Here is an 18,825-nt window from a genome sequence, read left to right as displayed (position 1 = left end):
ACAAGTACGGATAAATCTGAGCTATAGCCACACCTAAACTTAACGATAATCATGCTTAACATGGAAGGTGAAACAAACGATCAAACCCCAAAGCAAACAGAGCCTCAGGTCTGGAAGAGTTCTTAGAAATATTTTAGTCCACTCTGGGGCTCCCAGGCTCCTTGAGAGTCTGATGAAAGTTAGGGATCTTTTCCCCAGAAACATGTGCAAAGTGTCACATATAATTTCAAGGGCTTCATGGAACCACCAATATAGATCTCAGATGTTTCCAGGTAAAGGTTGAGGGAAGTTAGGGACTCAGACCCCAGGTACAAGTTCTCAGACTCACAATTAAATTACTGAATGACATTAAGAATCTACGAAAAGAGGACAAACATTGTTAAATGGAAAAAAAATTAAGACTGCTGAGAAGATAGGCTTTTCCAGGGCCATGTTTCTTACGTAACCTAGCCTTTAAACTTTCTTTTCTGGGAGAGCCCATTTTCTCTCAACACTTTCCGTGTTAATCCCAGACCAAGGAAACATCTTCTGCATCTGGTTGTCCCAAAGTCATCTCAAACACAGCCTGCCCCAAATAGGCTTATCTTCTCAAAAGCAACTGCCCCTTGAAATCTTTCTACTTGTCACTAGCACCACTATTACCCCAATCGACCAGACCCACATTTTCTCATGGGTCTTTGACTCTATTTTTCTTTCTCCTTCAATTAGAAAACTAGGAATCAATAAGCAACCAAGTCCTGCCCCTTTTTCACTCATGTTTACTACAGCTGTTTATTGGGTACCATCTATGTGATGGTCACAGGAGATACAAAGACTAAAAACAATAAAACATGTCCTCAAGGAGCTCACAGCCAAGTGTCCTTGCCTTGTTATTTCTATAGCTACCAGTGATGTTTTAGATCTTCATCATATTGCAGAGTCATCTTTCTCCCACCAGCCCCTGACTGCTCTGGCTTCCTTCAGTCTATTCACTCCCTCCTAAGACTCTGCTGACTGAATGCATTCCCTAAAATAATAGATTCATCACGTAATTCCCTTGCTGGCAATATCCCTATTGGGTTCCTGGTATCTACAGAAAGCCTGTGGAAGGATTTTACTCTGATAATCAGAGTCTTGTGCAGCATCAGGCCGACCCCATCTACCTGCGAGTCTCCCCTGCATCCCAGGCACCCTCTAGTACAAGTTCACTGCAACGGTGAAGCTGGTCTTGAAGTTCACTCATGTTTATTCCTGGTCCCATCGCTCCTGGTCTCTCCCTCTCTTTCCACTTGTCTTCAGAGCTACAGCTCAAGCCCTGCCTCTTTCCACAAAACGTTTCAAGAAATTACATCCCACAGTGACCGAGCATTGATATACTACGGTATTTGTATACGTCACTCACTTTTACATTAAATCATAAATATTCACACTTTTATTTCTTGTCTCCCCAAACTGTTTCAATATCTTTGAAATCAGCAAGAAAACCCTACTTTCCCTTGTTGGTTTTCATGCATCCATTTATTTAATACATATTTACGGAGGTTCTACTTTGTGCCTGAGGTTTGTGTTTGTGGTTCTAGTTTGTGTTTGAGGTTCTACTTTAAGCCTGTGTAACAGGCTTAAGCCTACTGTGCTTTGACAGAGTAATCCCGAAACAAATATTTATTGATAAATAAAATGCATGCCCTATGCTAGCAAGTAGCATATTTATCTAAGGAAAGCTTTTACAAGCTCTCTGATTTTGAGATCCTGTGACCACGAAGTCCCATAATCTTCAAACAGGCCCTAGGTGTCAACTTTTGGGAGTTTCAACAATCAGGCTACAGCTGGATTTAGAATATATTCACTTGCTCACATTTTTTCAGAATTTAATGTAACTTTTGTCATTCCTGCTAAAAGAATATTACCACCTTTCACTTTTCTTCAATTTGGTATAAATTGCTATAAATAAATAAAATAAAATAGAATACTATTTAGTTACTTGACATCTATAAGAATAGGGGACATTTCTATAATGCCAGCTTTATAAATAAGCCAGAAACTCCCCAGATTTGGCCAGCTATATCAGTAAAAACTGAGGAAAGTGAATGATTTACTATGATTTAATTGCACAGATTTCTGATGAGGGTTTATATAATTTGGTTCACAAATATGTCCATAAAAAGAATGTACCAATATAATACATATTCAAGTAAATAAATAAATGTCACCATGACTGTTCTCTTGAAAGACAACAAACAATAAGTGTTACGGTCCCAGATGTTTACTTAAATTGGCCCTGAAGGGATAGATGATTACCATGGGGTAATCATCACAGTTATGGATGCACTTTTTATACTGAGATGGTTCTAAGGGAAAAAGTGGCCAATCTGCGTACCAGCCATCTATACAGCATCTATCCATTATCATTTGCACCAGTGACTTTCATGTGGCTTTGGATTCAAAGAGACTCCTGGTTTTTAGTGCGTGCATGTGCACACACACACACACACACACACACACACACACACACACAAGAGGGAAAGAAGGAAAAAAACCTTTAAAAAGAATTCTCCTTTTAACTGAGCTAGACGTCGTGCGTAAAAACTTGCAGAGATCATTCAAGGCTCAGAAGGAGGTTACCTTCTTCCAGAGAGGATTATTTTTTTTTAATTTAGATATGTAGAAAGAACATTTATTATGAGGGATTGGCTCACATGATTACGGAGGCTGACAAGGCCCACGACAGACAGTCTACAAGCTGGAGGCTCAGGAAACCAGTGGTGTAGTTCTAGCCCAAATCCGAAGCCTGGGAACGAAGGGAGCCAATGGTGTAAGTCCCAGTAGGAGTCCAAAGGCTGATGGCCAAGGAGAAGATGAATGTCCCAGCTCAAGCAGAGGAAGCACGTTTGTCCTTCGTCTACCTTTTTGTTCTATTCAGGACCCTCAATGGATTAAATGATGCCCCAGGATTATTTTGTTTTTATCAGGCATCTAGGCTGAGGGCAGACCTAAATCCAAGGGAGGACGGAAATGACTTCAATTGGGCTTCAGTCTTTTAGAGAACTGGTCTCTTCTAGGGTATGCTGGAAGCCCTGCTCTATGTCTCTACCTCTCCTCCAGGCTTCCGCTTTTGCATCCAGCAAGTTCCTTGTGAGGGAAAGCAGCTCCAAAGGCATCTCTTCTCCTTCAGCTTCTCTCTTCTTCTGGACCTTAGTCCTGGAAATTCCCCCAGCCTTGGTAGCTCTCCACTGCCCTCAAAAGAAGTGTTTCATATACTTCGTTTTGTTTGTTTTATTCTCAGGAGGTTTGCCCTGAATCAACTTTACCGCCAGAAGCGGAAGCTCCTTTATCCCGACTTTAATTGTCGGTGTCACTACTCATCTAGTCCTTCCAGCTAATTATCTGGGATTAATCCTCACTAGTTCAATACCTCCATAGGTCTCTCTTTCTTTTTTTGCCTACTCTGCACTTGTAGAAAGGTCTCTCAAAACCAGACTCTTCTGCTACTCATTGACCCTGTGATCGCTTAGGTTACAATTGCCCTTGCAACTTTCTATCAGGTCTTCCTGTCACGAGAATCTCTCAAATCTAGTCTTCAGTAGGACTGTGTCTAAGTCCATCTGAGCTGCTATCACAGAATGCTATAAACCAGGTGGCTTATAGACAACAATTTATTTTCACAGTTCTGGAGGCTGGGAGTCTAAGACCAAGGTGCTGGCAGATTCGGTGTCTGGTGAGAATCCACCTCTGGGTTCTTAGACAGCTGTCTCCTTGCTGTGTCCTCACATGATGGAAGAGGTGAGACAGCAGTACGTGGTCTCTTTTATAAGGTCGTGAATCCCATTCATGAGGGCTCCACCCTCATAACCCAATCACCTCCCACCTCCCAAAGGCCCCACCTTCGAATACCATCCTGTTGGCGATTAGATTTTTAACTTATGACTTTGGAGGGGACAAGTTCAGTCTATAGTGGACGATCTAGCATAAAATGTCCTGGAGATGAAATAGTTACACAGGAATCCCACACTCTTAACTGCCAGTTAGGAAAGACAATGGAATCCTACAGGAGGTCATGACAACCATGTGTCTACCCGGTGGAGGAAGGATGTTCATTTTCAGCTTTAACCCAATCAGGAAGTTTCTCTCTTACCCAATGGGAGCTGCCCACAACCCGTCTCCAGTGGCACCAGAATCAAAGACAGCTGGTCCAATGACTCCAGCATGTACTGACTGAAGGACCCTGCATGCAGAAGAACTGGCTTCCTACAGCAAACAGAACTGAACAGCGTTAAGAGAATCTCAGGGGAAGGCCAAGTCTCTTTAATAAGGTTTTTAGAAGTGTTGATGCTTAACGTAAATTTTGAAAACAGGAACCAGTAAAGATTAAAACATATTACCGAATTGTAATAACCTGGCACAAGACAAAACCTGTGTTGATGCAAAGCAAAGAATCAGAATGTGGCAAAGAAAAGCAGAGCAAGGTAGCCCAGGCAGGCACAGAGATACCTGGCCTGGCTGCACCCTATGAGCAGATAATGGGAGGAAGCAGTGCCAGGGAACAACTACCCAGGTATCCCCCGCAGGGTACTGTTTTGACACAATTTATTTCCGTCTGGGTGGGCTCCCAGGTATTCAAGCACAAGACAGCTCTGTAATCATCCACTGATCACCTGGTCTTGTCAGGTTGACGGCGCCCCCCCTGGGTTATTACCTGGAGCTTCTTATGCTCCTGAATGGTGCTGAGATTAAAAAGCTAATGAGAAAAACGGGAAGGGAATATGCAGAAAGGAACATAGTTTTTCTTCTAGAGCGTTGGGACCACAGGTGATTTCTTTTCCTTTCTATGTTTTCCAAAATTCCTTTACACTGCTACATGTTAGTTACAAATACACGTCAAATACAAATGGTACGAAGAAGCAGCAACATCCATTAAAATATGATAAAAAGTACAACAAAAGCCTTCCTTTTGAAGTTGGGATTTCTGTAATTAATTTCAGCAACATAATTACAAATTTCTAGCTAAGAGCTGGGGATACAGGGCCTTGTGTCTCGTGAGAGGATCTCAGAACGAAAAGTCCCTCATGGTCGCTTGGCCCCTTCTACGCTTCTTTTTAACAGCGCATTGCTTATTTTAGCGACAAAGCGAATGCACAAAACATTTTTGAATTTCATATTATTTATGAAGAAACTTTTTACCTAAACTTCTCATGCTCTTCTGCTTGTCGCTTCCATGGACAGCTCTGGATACTATTGACGACCTGAAGATAGTCATCCTCTGAATACCTACAAGCCAAATGTCAATGAAATTAGAAAAGAAAGATCTCACTTATTGCTAAATGAATATGTAAGTCTTCTAAAGGACACTTATAATCTACTCATGTTAGCCCTCTAAATCTTTTCTGAAATAAGGTGATGTAGAAGGAAGTAAACATCACAGCCATTTCAAAACTTCTAGGAGCATGCGATTCACAAAGAATTATTATGTTGATTTAGGAATATGTAATTTTCACATTCGTAAGTCCAGTTGAGTATTACGAACCAACCACGACAGCACACTAATTCACATGCGTATCTTATGGCTAGTTAACAAATAAATATATTTTTATAGACACTCACCATAAATATATAGTTTATCATCTTTTTCAGACTCTAAGTTGATAGATTTACCTTGGGATATATGGACAACATTTCCACAAAATAATCATCTTAAATTTTAATTCTGAACAGTACATTAAAAAACCAGATTGGGCCAGGTTAAAAGAGATGTATATTGGCATAAAAATCTACAGGCATAGTGGTACAGTTTGGCCGGATCCCAGTCCCTGGTAGATCTCCCTCTACCTGAAATTTCATCATTAAGTAACAACTCCCTTAAATCACAAAATAGCCTCTAGTCTTTAACGGTTATCAATTAAAATGCATATAGCCTTTTGAGTGAAAAAACCCTTATATTTCCTTTCAGTTAATAGCATAGTCATTAGTTGCCAGCTATTTGAGATCAAGGCTTTGCAATAAAAAGATAGAGTATATGTTGATGAGTGTCTGGGGAAGGCAGTAAAGAATCTTGTCAGAAAAGGACCTTCTCCACCCCCATGCAGTATAATGCAGATGCTCCAAAGTCTGCCTCTAAAAGGAGGTATTTCTTATAGGTGGGGAAGGTAGTCAACCAATCAACTCCTTCGCCCTTGAAATTTACCTACCTTTTGGGTATCTCGCCTGTCAATGTTGCCACCAAGATTAATCGAAAATATTTTCTCTTGGTTCCCATTGGACCAGCTAATAAGAAAAGCTGAAAATCTTGAAAGACTTTGCAAAATACTAAAGGAGAACAAAGCAAAGAGCTACCACAGAAGAGATTAAAAATAGTTTGACTTGCATACAGGTTTCCAACGTCAACCATTTAACCTCACTCTCATGGGCCCCAAGTCTTGTCACCAAGGGACTCGAGAGATCTGTACTCTAGCCCCAAAGCTTTGACTAGATGTGGCACTTCCCAGCTGGAGTGAGGATCACCTGCCTCCACATGGTGAGAGTTAATCTAAAGACGTTCTGCAAAACAGCATTAAGCTAAAAAAAAGAAAACAAAAGAAGACATGCACATTCAGCAGCCTACTCAAGGCTCTCTCAATTTCTGGCTCTTCAAGAGAGAGACGTGATATTGTGACTATCCTCTCCTGCCTGGAGAAGTCTTATCTACCACCAAGGCGTGGTTTTTAGTCATTTGATTACACTGGAAACAGGACAACCATCAGAGCAATGTGTGTACCAGGGTCCATCATGCAAAGTTACAAAAGAATTGTCATCTCACATTTTTCACAGAACTAGAACCAATAATCCTAAAATTTATATGGAATCATAAAAGATCCAGAATTACCAAAGCAATCCTGAGGAAAAAGAACAAAGAAAGAGGCATAACCCTCCCAGACTTCAGACAATACTACAAAGCTACAGTAATCAAAACAGCATGGTATTGGGACAAAAACAGACATATGGCTCAATGGAACAGAACAGAGAGCCGAGAAATAAACCCACACACCTACAGTCAATTAATCTTCGACAAAGGAGGCAAGAATATACAATGGAAAAAGACAGTCTCTTCAGCAAGGGGTGTTGGGAAAGTTGGACAGCCTCATGTAAATCAATGAAGTTAGAACACACCCTTTCGCCATACACAAAAGTAAACTTAAAATGGCTTAAAGACTTAAACATAGTACTTGACACTATAAAACCCCTAGAAGAGAACATAGGGAAAACATTCTCTGACATAAATCATACCAAGGTTTTCTCAGGTCTGTCTCCCAAGGCAAGAGAAATAAAAGCAAAAATAAACAAACGGGACCTAATCAAACTTACAAGCTTTTGCACAGCAAAGGAAACCATAAACAAAACGAACCTAAGACAACCTATGGAATGGTAAAAAATATTTGCAAATGATGCAACTGACAAGGGCTTAATTTCCAAAATATACAAACAGCTCATACAACTCAACAACAAAAAACCAAATAACCCAATCGAAAAAATGGGCAGAACTAAATAGACATTTCTCCCAAGAAGACACAGAGATGGCCAATAGGCACAAGAAAAGATACTCAACATCACTAATTATTAGAGAAATGCAAATCAAGACTACAATGAGGTATCCCCTCATGCCAGTCAGAATGGCCATGATTAAAAAGTCTACAAATAACAAATGCTGGACAGGGTGTGGAGAAAAGGGAACCCTCCTACACTGTTAGTGGGGATGTAAGTTGGTGCAGCCACTATGCAAAACAGTATGGAGGTTCCTCAAAAAACTAAAAATAGAGTTACCATATGATCCAGCAATCCCACTCCTGGGCATATATCCAGAAAAGACAAAAATGCTAATCTGAAAACATACATGCACCCCAATGTCCATTGCAGCACTATACACAATAGCCAAGACATGGAAGCAACCTAAGTGTCCATCAACAGATGAATGGATAAAAAAGATGTGATATATATATATATGTATATATACACACACACACACACAATGGAATATTACTCAGCCACGAAAGAGAATGAAATAATGCCATTTGCAGCAACATGGATGGACCTAGAGATTATCAGACTAAGTGAAGTAAGTCAGATAAAGATGAATATCATATGATATCACTTATATGTGGAATCTAAAAGAATGATACAAATGAACTCACAACACAGAAACAGGCTCACAGACATAGAAAACAAATTTATGGTTACCAAAGGGTGGGGGGGGGAGAGATAAATTAGGAGTTTGTGATTAACAGATACACACTACTTTATATAAAATAGATAAAACACAGGGAACTATATTCAACATCTTATAATATCTATAATGTAAAAGAATCTGAAAAAGTATATGTATGTTGTATATATATATATGTATATACCTGAATCACTTTGCTGTAAACCTGAAACTAACACAACATTGTAAATCAACTACATTTCAATTAAAAAATTTTTAAAGTTATAAAAGAGTTGTTGTCTCACAAAGCTCAACTAAAGAGAAATGGAAAAGGAAGGGCCAAATACAAATATTTAATTAAACCAATGAGAACTGAAACTGTGTCTTAAGTCATCAAAATAAAACATATCATGAAAAGTACAGTAAATGAGAAATTATTATCCTATCATAAAAACCAAATGTGTCAGAGTCTAAAGTTTTGTTTAACTTTCATTTATTAAATTAAAAAGAAATTAAATTTCTCATGATGTATAAGAAAACAAGATTAGTGAATTTGAAGACACAGCAATAGAAACTTAAAAATGAAACATAAAGGGGAAAAAAGGTTGAATGAAAAAGCTGTAGAGGATCATTCAGCTGTGAGACAACCTCAAGGGGCCTAAATGAGAAATTATGGTCCTAGAAAGAGAGAAGAAACCAAAAAAATTTTGAAAAAATTACGGTGGGAAATTTTCCAAATTCAAGGAAAACTGTAAACCGACAGATCCAAGAGGCTCAACAAACCCAAAGCACAGGAAACATGAAGAAAACTACACCAAGGCACATAATAAAAAAAAATTCTTTAAACCAGTGATAAAGAGAAAATCTTAAAAGAGGAAAAAGACACATTATGTACACAGAGATAAAGATGAGAATTACAGCACACTTGTCAGAAACAATGCAAGTCAGAGACAGTGGAACAATGTCATTAAAATACAGTACAGGATTTGGCAGGACTGTTGATCTAGGATTCGAGAGTGAGCAAACCTTTTAAACAATGAAGGTAAAATAAGGACTTTTTCAGGTATAAAAAGGCTAAAGGAATTCATACCAGCAAATCTGCAGTACCAGGAATGCTATCCAGAATATGTAAAGAACTCAAAGTTCAATAAGGCAAACAGGCCAGTTAAAAGCTGGACCAAAGATTTGAACAGACACTTCACCACAGATGATAAACAGGTCGCAAATCAACCCATGAAAAGATGCTCAACAACATTAGCTACTAGGGAACTGCAAACTAAAATCACAATTATATACTACTATGCGTCCACTAGAGTGGCTAAAACTGAAAAGCCAGACCACACTAAGTTTGGCAAGGAGCAGAGTAAGTGGAACTCTCATACACTACTGGTGAGAACGTAAAATCTACAACTACTTCTGAAAACCACTGGGTAATTTCTTCAAAGGGTAAACCTACATATACCCCATGCAACCCAGCTGTTCCATTGCTAGGTATTCCAAGAGAAATGCGAACTTACAGCCGCAAAAAGACTTCTATGGCAGCTTTATTTGTAACAGCCCCAAATAACTATCGTGTGAACATCCATAAGAGGTGAATGGATGAACAGATGGTAGTATCTACTTACAAAGGATGGAAAAATATAGACAAAAAAAGAGTACACAACGTAGATTCCATTCCAGAAAATAAAAACTAGCCTACAGTGACAGAGAGCCCGTGAGGAGTTGCCTGGAAATGGGGGCTGGCACAAGATGGGCAGCAGTGTTAGAGAGGAACGGATGACAAAAAAGCATGAGAAACCTTTGGTGGGTGATGGATGTCTTCCTAATCCTGACTGGAGTAATGGTACACACATATGCCAAGACTCCTCACATTGCACACTTAAGTTACAGTATATTGTACATCATTTACCCCTTAAAAAACTTTTAAAACGTTCATATTGGGCTAAAAAATTGTATTTTCCGTGGTGATATAAATACGATAATGAGCATTATACATCGGCCATTGTTGAGGACCAAATATCTAAAATTCAAAATTCTAGTGACGCTGGATCTACAGTATATTTAAATGAATATGCTTTTTTTTTTTTTTTTTTTTTTTTTTTTTTGCAGTACGCGGGCCTCTCACTGTTGTGGCCTTTCCCGTTGCGGAGCACAGGCTCCGGACGCGCAGGCCCAGCGGCCATGGTTCACGGGCCTAGCCGCTCCGCGGCATGTGGGATCTTCCCGGACCGGGGCACGAACCCGTGTCCCCTGCATCGGCAGGCGGACTCTCAACCACTGCGCCACCAGGGAAGCCCTGAATATGCTTTTTAAAGAACTGAGAAGTTGCTACTTCCTATGTGTTCTCAGAGTCCTTAGACCAATACTTCTATAACAGCCTTTCTCACATTGAATTTCATTCCGTGTTTACACATTGGCTGCCCTTCTAGACTATGCCTTTCCCCACAGGACCTCGATGGCTAAGCATTTCTAGACTAACACAAGCCCAGATCAAGCTGATTATTCTTGTTAATCCAGGAAATACGTGAGTAATTTAATTATAAATACAAAATGTAATGAGGTCATAAACTACAAAGCAATATTTCCTTACTCCACAGATTATGGCTTCTACTCAGTAACATTCCCCAGTGCTGACTTGCATTCCCTTGACCTGTTCACAACTCACCTACCCCTATATTAAAGCCTACCCCTTCTTCAGCATATTGCCTGAAGAGCCTCAGATTAGAGCTCAGTAGCTAGTCAGTCACTTCAGCCAGTCCATTAACCCAACTCATCCTTCCTACTTTCCCAGTTTCTTTTCTTTTCTTTTTGTTTTTTAAATAAATTTATTTATTTTTGGCTGCACTGGGTCTTTGTTGCTGTGTGCGGGCTTCCTCTAGCTGCAGCGAGCGGGGGCTACTCTTCGTTGTGGTGCGCGGGCTTCTCATTGCGGTGGCTTCTCTTGTTGAGGAGCATGGGCTTTTGGCGTGCGGGCTTCACTACTTGTGGCACGCGGGCTCAGTAGTTGTGGCACACGGTCTTAGTTGCTCCGTGGCATGTGGGATCTTCCTGGACCAGGGCTCAAACCCGTGTCCCTCTGCATTGGCAGGCAGATTCTTAACCACTGTGCCACCAGGGAAGCCCCCCAATTTCTTAGCATGAAATAAAATGAGTGTGCACGTGTGCGTATCTGGTTACACTTTTACCCTTTTTGCAATGATTAACCCATGACTGCCGCCATCTTCGACTCTGAACTCCCTCAATCGTGATCAATGCAGAATTTGCTGAGATTTCACACAGGAAATAGAGGAAAGGGGTTATGTTGTGAGACATCTAACCTGTGCAACTTTTAAAAGCAAAAAACACAGTAAATCCCTATCTCATTTTGGCCAACTCTTGGACTTGAGAGTAAGCTCTTTTCTCAACTCTCTTTGCTGCCGCAGGATGGGTGTGGGGAACCTCTCTTCCTAGCTCCATACTTTCTTACTCATTATTGTGCTAGAGCTGGCTCATACAAGCTTGGAAGAACTGCCTGGTAAATGTCCAGCAACGTTGTGAGCAGGTTGTTAAACCACTGGTAGCTTGAAATTAGGCAAGGTGGGACAACTTACATCACTGGAAGCAGCAAATGTGACAAGTCAGGGCATTCTCCACAAGCTAGTTGTTAAACGTGAGCACACCACTGCCCCTATCCTTCTCCACCCCTGTTCCACAACCTGTGAGACTGGCTCAGAACTTTCCAGTCTTCCCCCAGTTTGAGCCTTATGGAGGCTGGCCAAGAAGGCCAGGTAAGAGTTTGCTGCCACACCTGACTCATCAAGAAAACTGATTCAGAGGGGTCCTAAGCCTCAGTGAAACAGAACTATCATATTAGATGCAAGGAGCAACGACAAGCTTGGGAAATTACAGATGACTTTATTTCTCCAAAGGTTTTAAGCACTCTTATGTATATTATACTTTAACTTTGGCGTACTTGAAAAGCAGAGTTTGTGTCATTTTGACAATCATCCTTCCCATTATATCAAGCTTAGTCTAGAACATTAAAATTATCACCCACTGCCAGTTAGAATAAAAGTTCATTGTAAAGTATGTATAGTCTTAAAAACGTTTTGTTTTTATGACGTATGTCTCCCAATAAATTGTAGCTGGCTCCAATGTAACTTAATGTTGAAAGATGCCAATCATAATGTATCTGATTTTACTAGTAAGTTAGCTGCATAGAAGGGCTTTTGACTTTATAGTCCCTGATACTTAAAACCAAGTCAAACACACTACAGCAGACATATGTATCAATATTTTAAAAGGAGAAATACTCCTGGCCATTTTATAATCAGAAGACAATACTCAAGCTACTTACTTCCTGGAGTTGCTGTGTTCAAAGAATCTTTTTTTATGTCTAGAAATGAAGCATTATCCTCTGGTATTATAAAGGGGAAGACTAAAGAATAAGGAAAGTTAAAGAGAGTTTTTTTTCCCTATATGCTGGTCCTTTTCTACTGAACAATAAATCACCAACCAGCTTTGTGAGATAATTAAGACTACCACAGCACCATCATGATTTGTAAGGTGGAAGCATGGCTAGAGAAGGAAAAATCCCATGGATGCTACGAGTGTGGGCCAATTTGTGAAACAAACGTGCCTCTATAGAATTTTCCTGTTGAGTAAAATGCTCTAAATCACATCATACATTCTGCAAATCTACAGTTACAGTTGGTTTTCAATAGCAAAGTATGGTCTTCACGCCAAAATTGTGAGAGGCAGCCACCCCTATGACATCACCCCCATTTTTATGGATGACAAAACTGAAAGTTCTGGGAAGATAAACAGCTTGCTCAATGTTGTACTGTAAGCAGATGAACTAAGAATTCAACTCACATCTTTTAATTCACACTCTGGCTCTCCTTCCAACGTATCATGCTGCGTCTCATCTATTTTCACAATGAAACTTAAAATCAGCCCCATCAGAAGTATTTTCCGGTACGAAGACATATAATAAATCATACTAAATAACGCAGCAAGTTATTTTCAAAAGAATAAATAAGATCTATTTCAGTCATTATTAATAATACTCAAAATGAGGTACAGATGATAAATAACATATAAAAATGATACTAGGTAAATATAATATTAAAATTTAAAATATTTTTCTAAGACAAATACTGTATGATGTCACTTACAGGTGGAATCTAAAAAAAAACAAAAAAGAAACAAACAAAAAAAAACAGACTCACAGCTATAGAGAACACACTAGTAGCTACCAGTGAGGAGAGGGAAGGGGGAAAGACAAGACAGGGGTAGAGAATTAAGAGGTACAAACTACTGTGTATAAAATAAATAAGCTATGAAAATATATTGTACAGCACAGGGAATATAGCCACTCTTTTATAATAACTATAACTGGAACATAACCTTTAAAAATTGTGAACCACTACATTGTACACCTGAAATTAACATAATATTTTAAATCAACTATACCTCAATAAAGAATAATAATAAAATGTTTTTCTAGGGACGTCTCTTTGGAGATGAAGACGCACATGCTGTGACTAGTTGTATTTCAATTAAGATATAAATAGAACTTTTCCAAAGGCACAATTTATGGTTAGTTAACTTAACCATTAAATATTTATTGGGTACTTATTAGATGCCTAGACCTTATCTTGAAGATATTCATTTATCAGTCCTATGTAAACAGCTGAGGTACTGATTTAGTTTCCTATAACATCTCTTCATGGTGAAAGCCAAACCTTGTCTACTGAAATGGGTGGAGACACCCCAATAATATTAAGTCAGTAGGCTTCTAAGTGGTATCCTGTGTAGATCAAACAGTTTTTTGTAATTAGTTTCTATAAAACCCCTGAAGAGCTCAGGTCTACATGGAAATACATTCTGCAAGTCAATACAGCGGTATAAGATTTTCAGTCAGTACAGCCAATCATTTCCACTGGGCAATACTTTTTAAAGGAATGGCTGATCTGAGAAAATATTTGAAGAGATTATAGTTGAAAACTTCCCTAAAATGGGAAAGGAAATAGTTAATGAAGTCCAGGAAGCACAGAGTCCCATACAGGATAAATCCAAGGAGAAACACGCCAAGACACATATGAATCAAACTATCAAAAATTAAATACAAAGAAAAAATATTAAAAGCAGCAAGGGAAAAGCAACAAATAACATACAAGGGAATCCCCATAAGGTTAACAGCTGATCTTTCAGTAGAAACTCTGCAAGCCAGAAGGGAGTGGCAGGACATATTTAAAGTGATGAAAGGGAAAAACCTACAACCAAGATTACTCTACCCAGCAAGGATCTCATTCAGATTCAACGGAGAAATTAAAACCTTTACAGACAAGCAAAAGCTAACAGAGTTCAGCATCACCAAACCAGCTTTACAACAAATGCTAAAGGAACTTCTCTAGGCAGGAAACATAAGAGAAGGAAAAGACCTACAAAAATAAAACCAAAACAATTAAGAAAATGGTAATAGGAACATACATATTGACAATTACCTTAAATGTAAATGGATTAAATGCTTCAACCAAATGACACAGGCTGGCTGAATGGATCCCAAACCAAGACCCGTATATATGCTGTCTACAAGAGACCCACTTCAGACCTAGGGACACATACAGACTGAAAGTGAGGGGATGGAAAAAGATATTCCATGCAAATGGAAATCAAAAGAAAGGTGGAGTAGCAATTCTCATATCAGAGAAAATAGACTTTAAAATAAAGACTATTACAAGAGACAAAGAAGGACACTACATAATGATCAAGGGATAAATTCAAGAAGAAGATTTAACAACTGTTAATATTTATGCACCCAACATAGGAGCACCTCAATAGGTAAGGCAAATGCTAAAGGAATGGCTGATGAATGTGAGAGAGCTACAAAAGAGAAATATGTAGCAAGCAGACTGAACTGAACTACACATGGTACTGACATACTGACATTTCAACCACTAGAAGCCAGAGAATTCTATTTACATCGTTTTTAACTCTGCGTGATGGTAACTTCTAATTAGAATGCTGTGATTATTGTCACTTGGCATAGGAGAAAGGGATTCAAACTTTTATTCTCTGCATACCTTTTAGTGTCCCTCAGACAAGTTAAGTATTCCAAAACAGCTTTAGGAATGAATTCCTAAAGATGCCAATGTTCTTCCTCACAGCGCCACTGAAATCTCCAAATTGCCACATTTGAAAAAGTCAGATATTGATTTTTTTTTTAAAGAACACTTTCTCTGTCCTGGATCATTAACCTTTGGGGTTTGGACAGTAATTGTATGTTTAAGACACGTGCTAGGAAATACTGCAAGCAGTGACTAACTTTAGCCAACCAAGAGGGAAAGGGGTATCCATTTACAAAGGGGTGGGACATGGTAAAGGAAAGGCTACACGGATTGGTGAAGCACACTAAGGCTACAATAGGGGTAGAGGAGGAAAGCTCTTACCACCCTAAGTCCATACACTAGCCAGAAAGAGCTATAGCTAGAGGTGTAGAAGAAGGTCACAGGACTGCAGAGGTGGCCTTTGGTAGAGGATGAAGTCATCCCTAAACCACTCCCACAGAGAGGGATCCAGGGGAATAAATACCCCAAACTTTCTCTCTTCCCATTTTTTACTCTCATACCAATGACTTCCAGAAAGTGACCCTAACCAGAAGCCAAAAGTTATGAGACTCCAACTAAGGTAGCACAAGGACATCAGCCTCCTGGAGCACACAGCAAGAATGAAAAAGGTAGAGAGTAGATCTGGAAGATGAAATAGGAATACATAGCATAAGTGGAAAGCTATTCATGGTGCTATTTATCAGAATTATTTTGGGGTAACAATTTACTTCACTGGACTAATTTGATATAATGCCAAAGTCAAGCAGTACCTCACAGTCCAACAAAAAATATTATTTTAAGAAGCAACCTAAATGTCCATCAACAGATGAATGGATAAAGAAGATGTGGTACATATATACAATGGAATACTACTCAGCCCTAAAAAGGAAGGAAATTGAGTTACGTGTAATGAGGTCGATGGACCTAGAGTCTGTCATACAGAGTGAAGTAAGTCAGAAAGAGAAAGACAAATACTGTATGCTAATGCACATATATGGAATCTAAAAAAACCCAAAAAAACAGTACTGATGAACCTAGTGGCAGGGCAGGAATAAAGACGCAGATGTAGAGAATGGACTTGAGGACACAGGGAGGGGGGAAGGGTAAGCTGGGACGAAGTGAGAGAGTGGCGTGGACATATACACACTATAAAATGTAAAACAGATGGCTAGCGGGAAGCAGCCGCATAGCACAGGGAGATCAGCTCGGTGCTCTGTGACCACCTAGAGGGGTGGGATAGGGAGGGTGGGAGGGAGACGCAAAAGGGAGGGGATATGGGGATATATGTATACATAGAGCTGATTCACACTGCTGTAGAGCAGAAACTAACACAACACTGTAAGGCAATTATACTCCAACAAAGATATATTTTTTAAAAGTATCCCCTTCACAAACATCTGCAACATGCAAACACATCACCAGGATGGAAAGAATGAATGAACAAGGACTGAGGCTGCAACTGGAGATCCCCGCGTCCTCCCTCACAACACTACTGCTGTACGATCTCTGAAGATGAAAGAAAGATGACCTACTTTTCAAGTTTATGGAAAGAAATCTCCACATATGACATCCAGAGTTGAAAATCACAGTTTAGTGATCTTATACTATCAATTTTTAGAACTAGGATCCTATATATTGCAAGGAATCATAAAGAACCAATAAATTGAGTGTTTCTCCATCTCTTAAAGAGTAACATTATATAGTTAGAGCGAGTTACAGGAGTGAAGAGGCTAGCATGGATATTACACCTGGTAAGATTTTTAAACCATATATGAATGGCTATGAACCTTTTGCCTTTTAAATTCTTCTGACTCACATAAGCAGAGTTGATCTCTTTTCTCCCATGTCCTTTGCACCACCCTAAATCCACTAAATATCTCTATAGCACTTATCTTTTGTTTTCATGTATTTACTCAATAAGTACTTCCTGGGCATCTGTTATGTGCAAGATACTGTTCTAGAGACCAATAATAAAAATAGTGAACAAAATAAATTTTCTTAAAAAAATCCACATTCTCATGAAATTTATATTGTAATAGGGGATTATGGACAATAAACCCAATGTATGGGTTGAACTGTGTTCCCCCAAACTCATACGTTGAAACCCTAATCCCCAGTACCTCAGAATATGACTATATTTGGAAATAAGGCCTTTAAATAGGGGATTAAATTGAAATGAGACCATTAGGGTGGGCCGAATCCAATCTACTGGTATTCTTATAAAAAAAGGAAGTTTTTATTTACAGAGAGATACCAGGAGGCTGGCTTACATACAGAAAAGACCATACACACGGAAAAGACCATGTATGTATGCTTCATACATACAGCAAGAAGGCAAGGAGAGAGACTTGGTTTTGGTTTCAGAGAAACCAAACCTGCTGACACCTCAGTCTTAGACTTCTAGAACTGTGAGTAAATAAGTTTTTGTTGTTTAAGCCACCTAGTCTACGGTAATTTGTTACGGCAGCCCTAAGAAACTGTACATCAAATAATACATAAATTAAAATCATGTTGAAGTATAATGTACTTAGTACTGTGAAGAAAAATAAAGCAGGAAAAGAGGGAAGGAAGGTATGTGAAATAGGGCTGCAATCTAAGTGGGGTGGTCAGGGAAGACCTCCCTGGGAGGTAAGAGTTGGGCAGAGACTTGAAGAAAGGGATTAAGTAAGCGATACACATATGGGGGTTTGGGAATGAGAAGAACATTCTATGCAAAGGGAAGGACAAGTGTGAAGGCCAGAGGTAGAGGCAGGCACGGTATGTTTGAGGAACAGCAAGATGGTCAGGTTGGTTGGAAATCACACACGAGTCACTCAGGAATCCACTCATGAAGGTGGCAGGAGATGAGGCCAGAAAGGTCACAGGAAATCTGATGGTAGAGGCCTTGCTATTCAAAGTGTGGACCTCAGATTGGCAGTATTGGCATCACATAGAAAGATTATTAGAAATGCAGATTCTCGGGCCCTGCCTCACACCTACAGAATCAGACTCTGTCTTACAATAAAATCCTCAGAAGATTTGCAGACCTGTTAAAGTTTTTAACAGCTTCACTGAGGTATAATTAGTATGCCATACAGCTCACCCATTTAAAGCAGAGAAGTCAGTGGGTTTTGGAGTATTCGCAGATATGTGCAACCATCACTACAGTCAATTTTGGAACATTTTTACCATCTCAAAAAGACGTCTTGTACACTTTAGCTATCACCTCCTGCATATCCCATAAACGTTGGCCTATTTTGTCTTCATTTTCATCCATCTCGAAGTATTTTCTGGTTTCCCTTTCTATTGCTTCTTCGACCCACTGCACAGTTAAGAGTATGTTGTTTAATTTCTACAGATTTGTGAGTTTCTCAATTATTTTTCCTGAATATTCATCTTAAATTTCATTAAAATGTGGTCACACAACATACTTGGTGTTAGTTCTATTCTTTAAATGTACTGAGGCTTGTTTTATAACCTAGCATATGATTTACCCTGGACAATGTTTTGTGTGCACTTGAGAAGAATGCACATTCTGTTGATGGGTGGTGTACTCTAAGATGTCTGTTAAGTCTAGCTGGTTTATAGTGTTGTTCAATTCTACTA

At 39.3% G+C, this 18,825-nt stretch overlaps 1 protein-coding gene across 1 annotated transcript in view; it reads right to left on the bottom strand.

Moving 5' to 3' along the window:
* Nucleotides 1-18,825, bottom strand: part of ST8SIA6 (ST8 alpha-N-acetyl-neuraminide alpha-2,8-sialyltransferase 6) — a 133,898-nt gene that overhangs the window by 29,016 nt on the left and 86,057 nt on the right. Inside the window, exon 4 of the mRNA XM_029236363.1 lies at nt 5,158-5,244. Within this exon, the coding sequence (XP_029092196.1) occupies nt 5,158-5,244 (87 nt within the window). The remainder of the gene's footprint in view (nt 1-5,157; nt 5,245-18,825) is intronic.

Source organism: Monodon monoceros, unplaced genomic scaffold (assembly GCF_005190385.1).
Source record: "Monodon monoceros isolate NGI ecotype Baffin Bay Population unplaced genomic scaffold, NGI_Narwhal_1 Super_Scaffold_21, whole genome shotgun sequence".
NCBI classification, from domain to species: domain Eukaryota; kingdom Metazoa; phylum Chordata; class Mammalia; order Artiodactyla; family Monodontidae; genus Monodon; species Monodon monoceros.
Note: the sequence above shows the minus strand (reverse complement) of the source record. Positions and strands in the feature narration are given on the sequence as shown.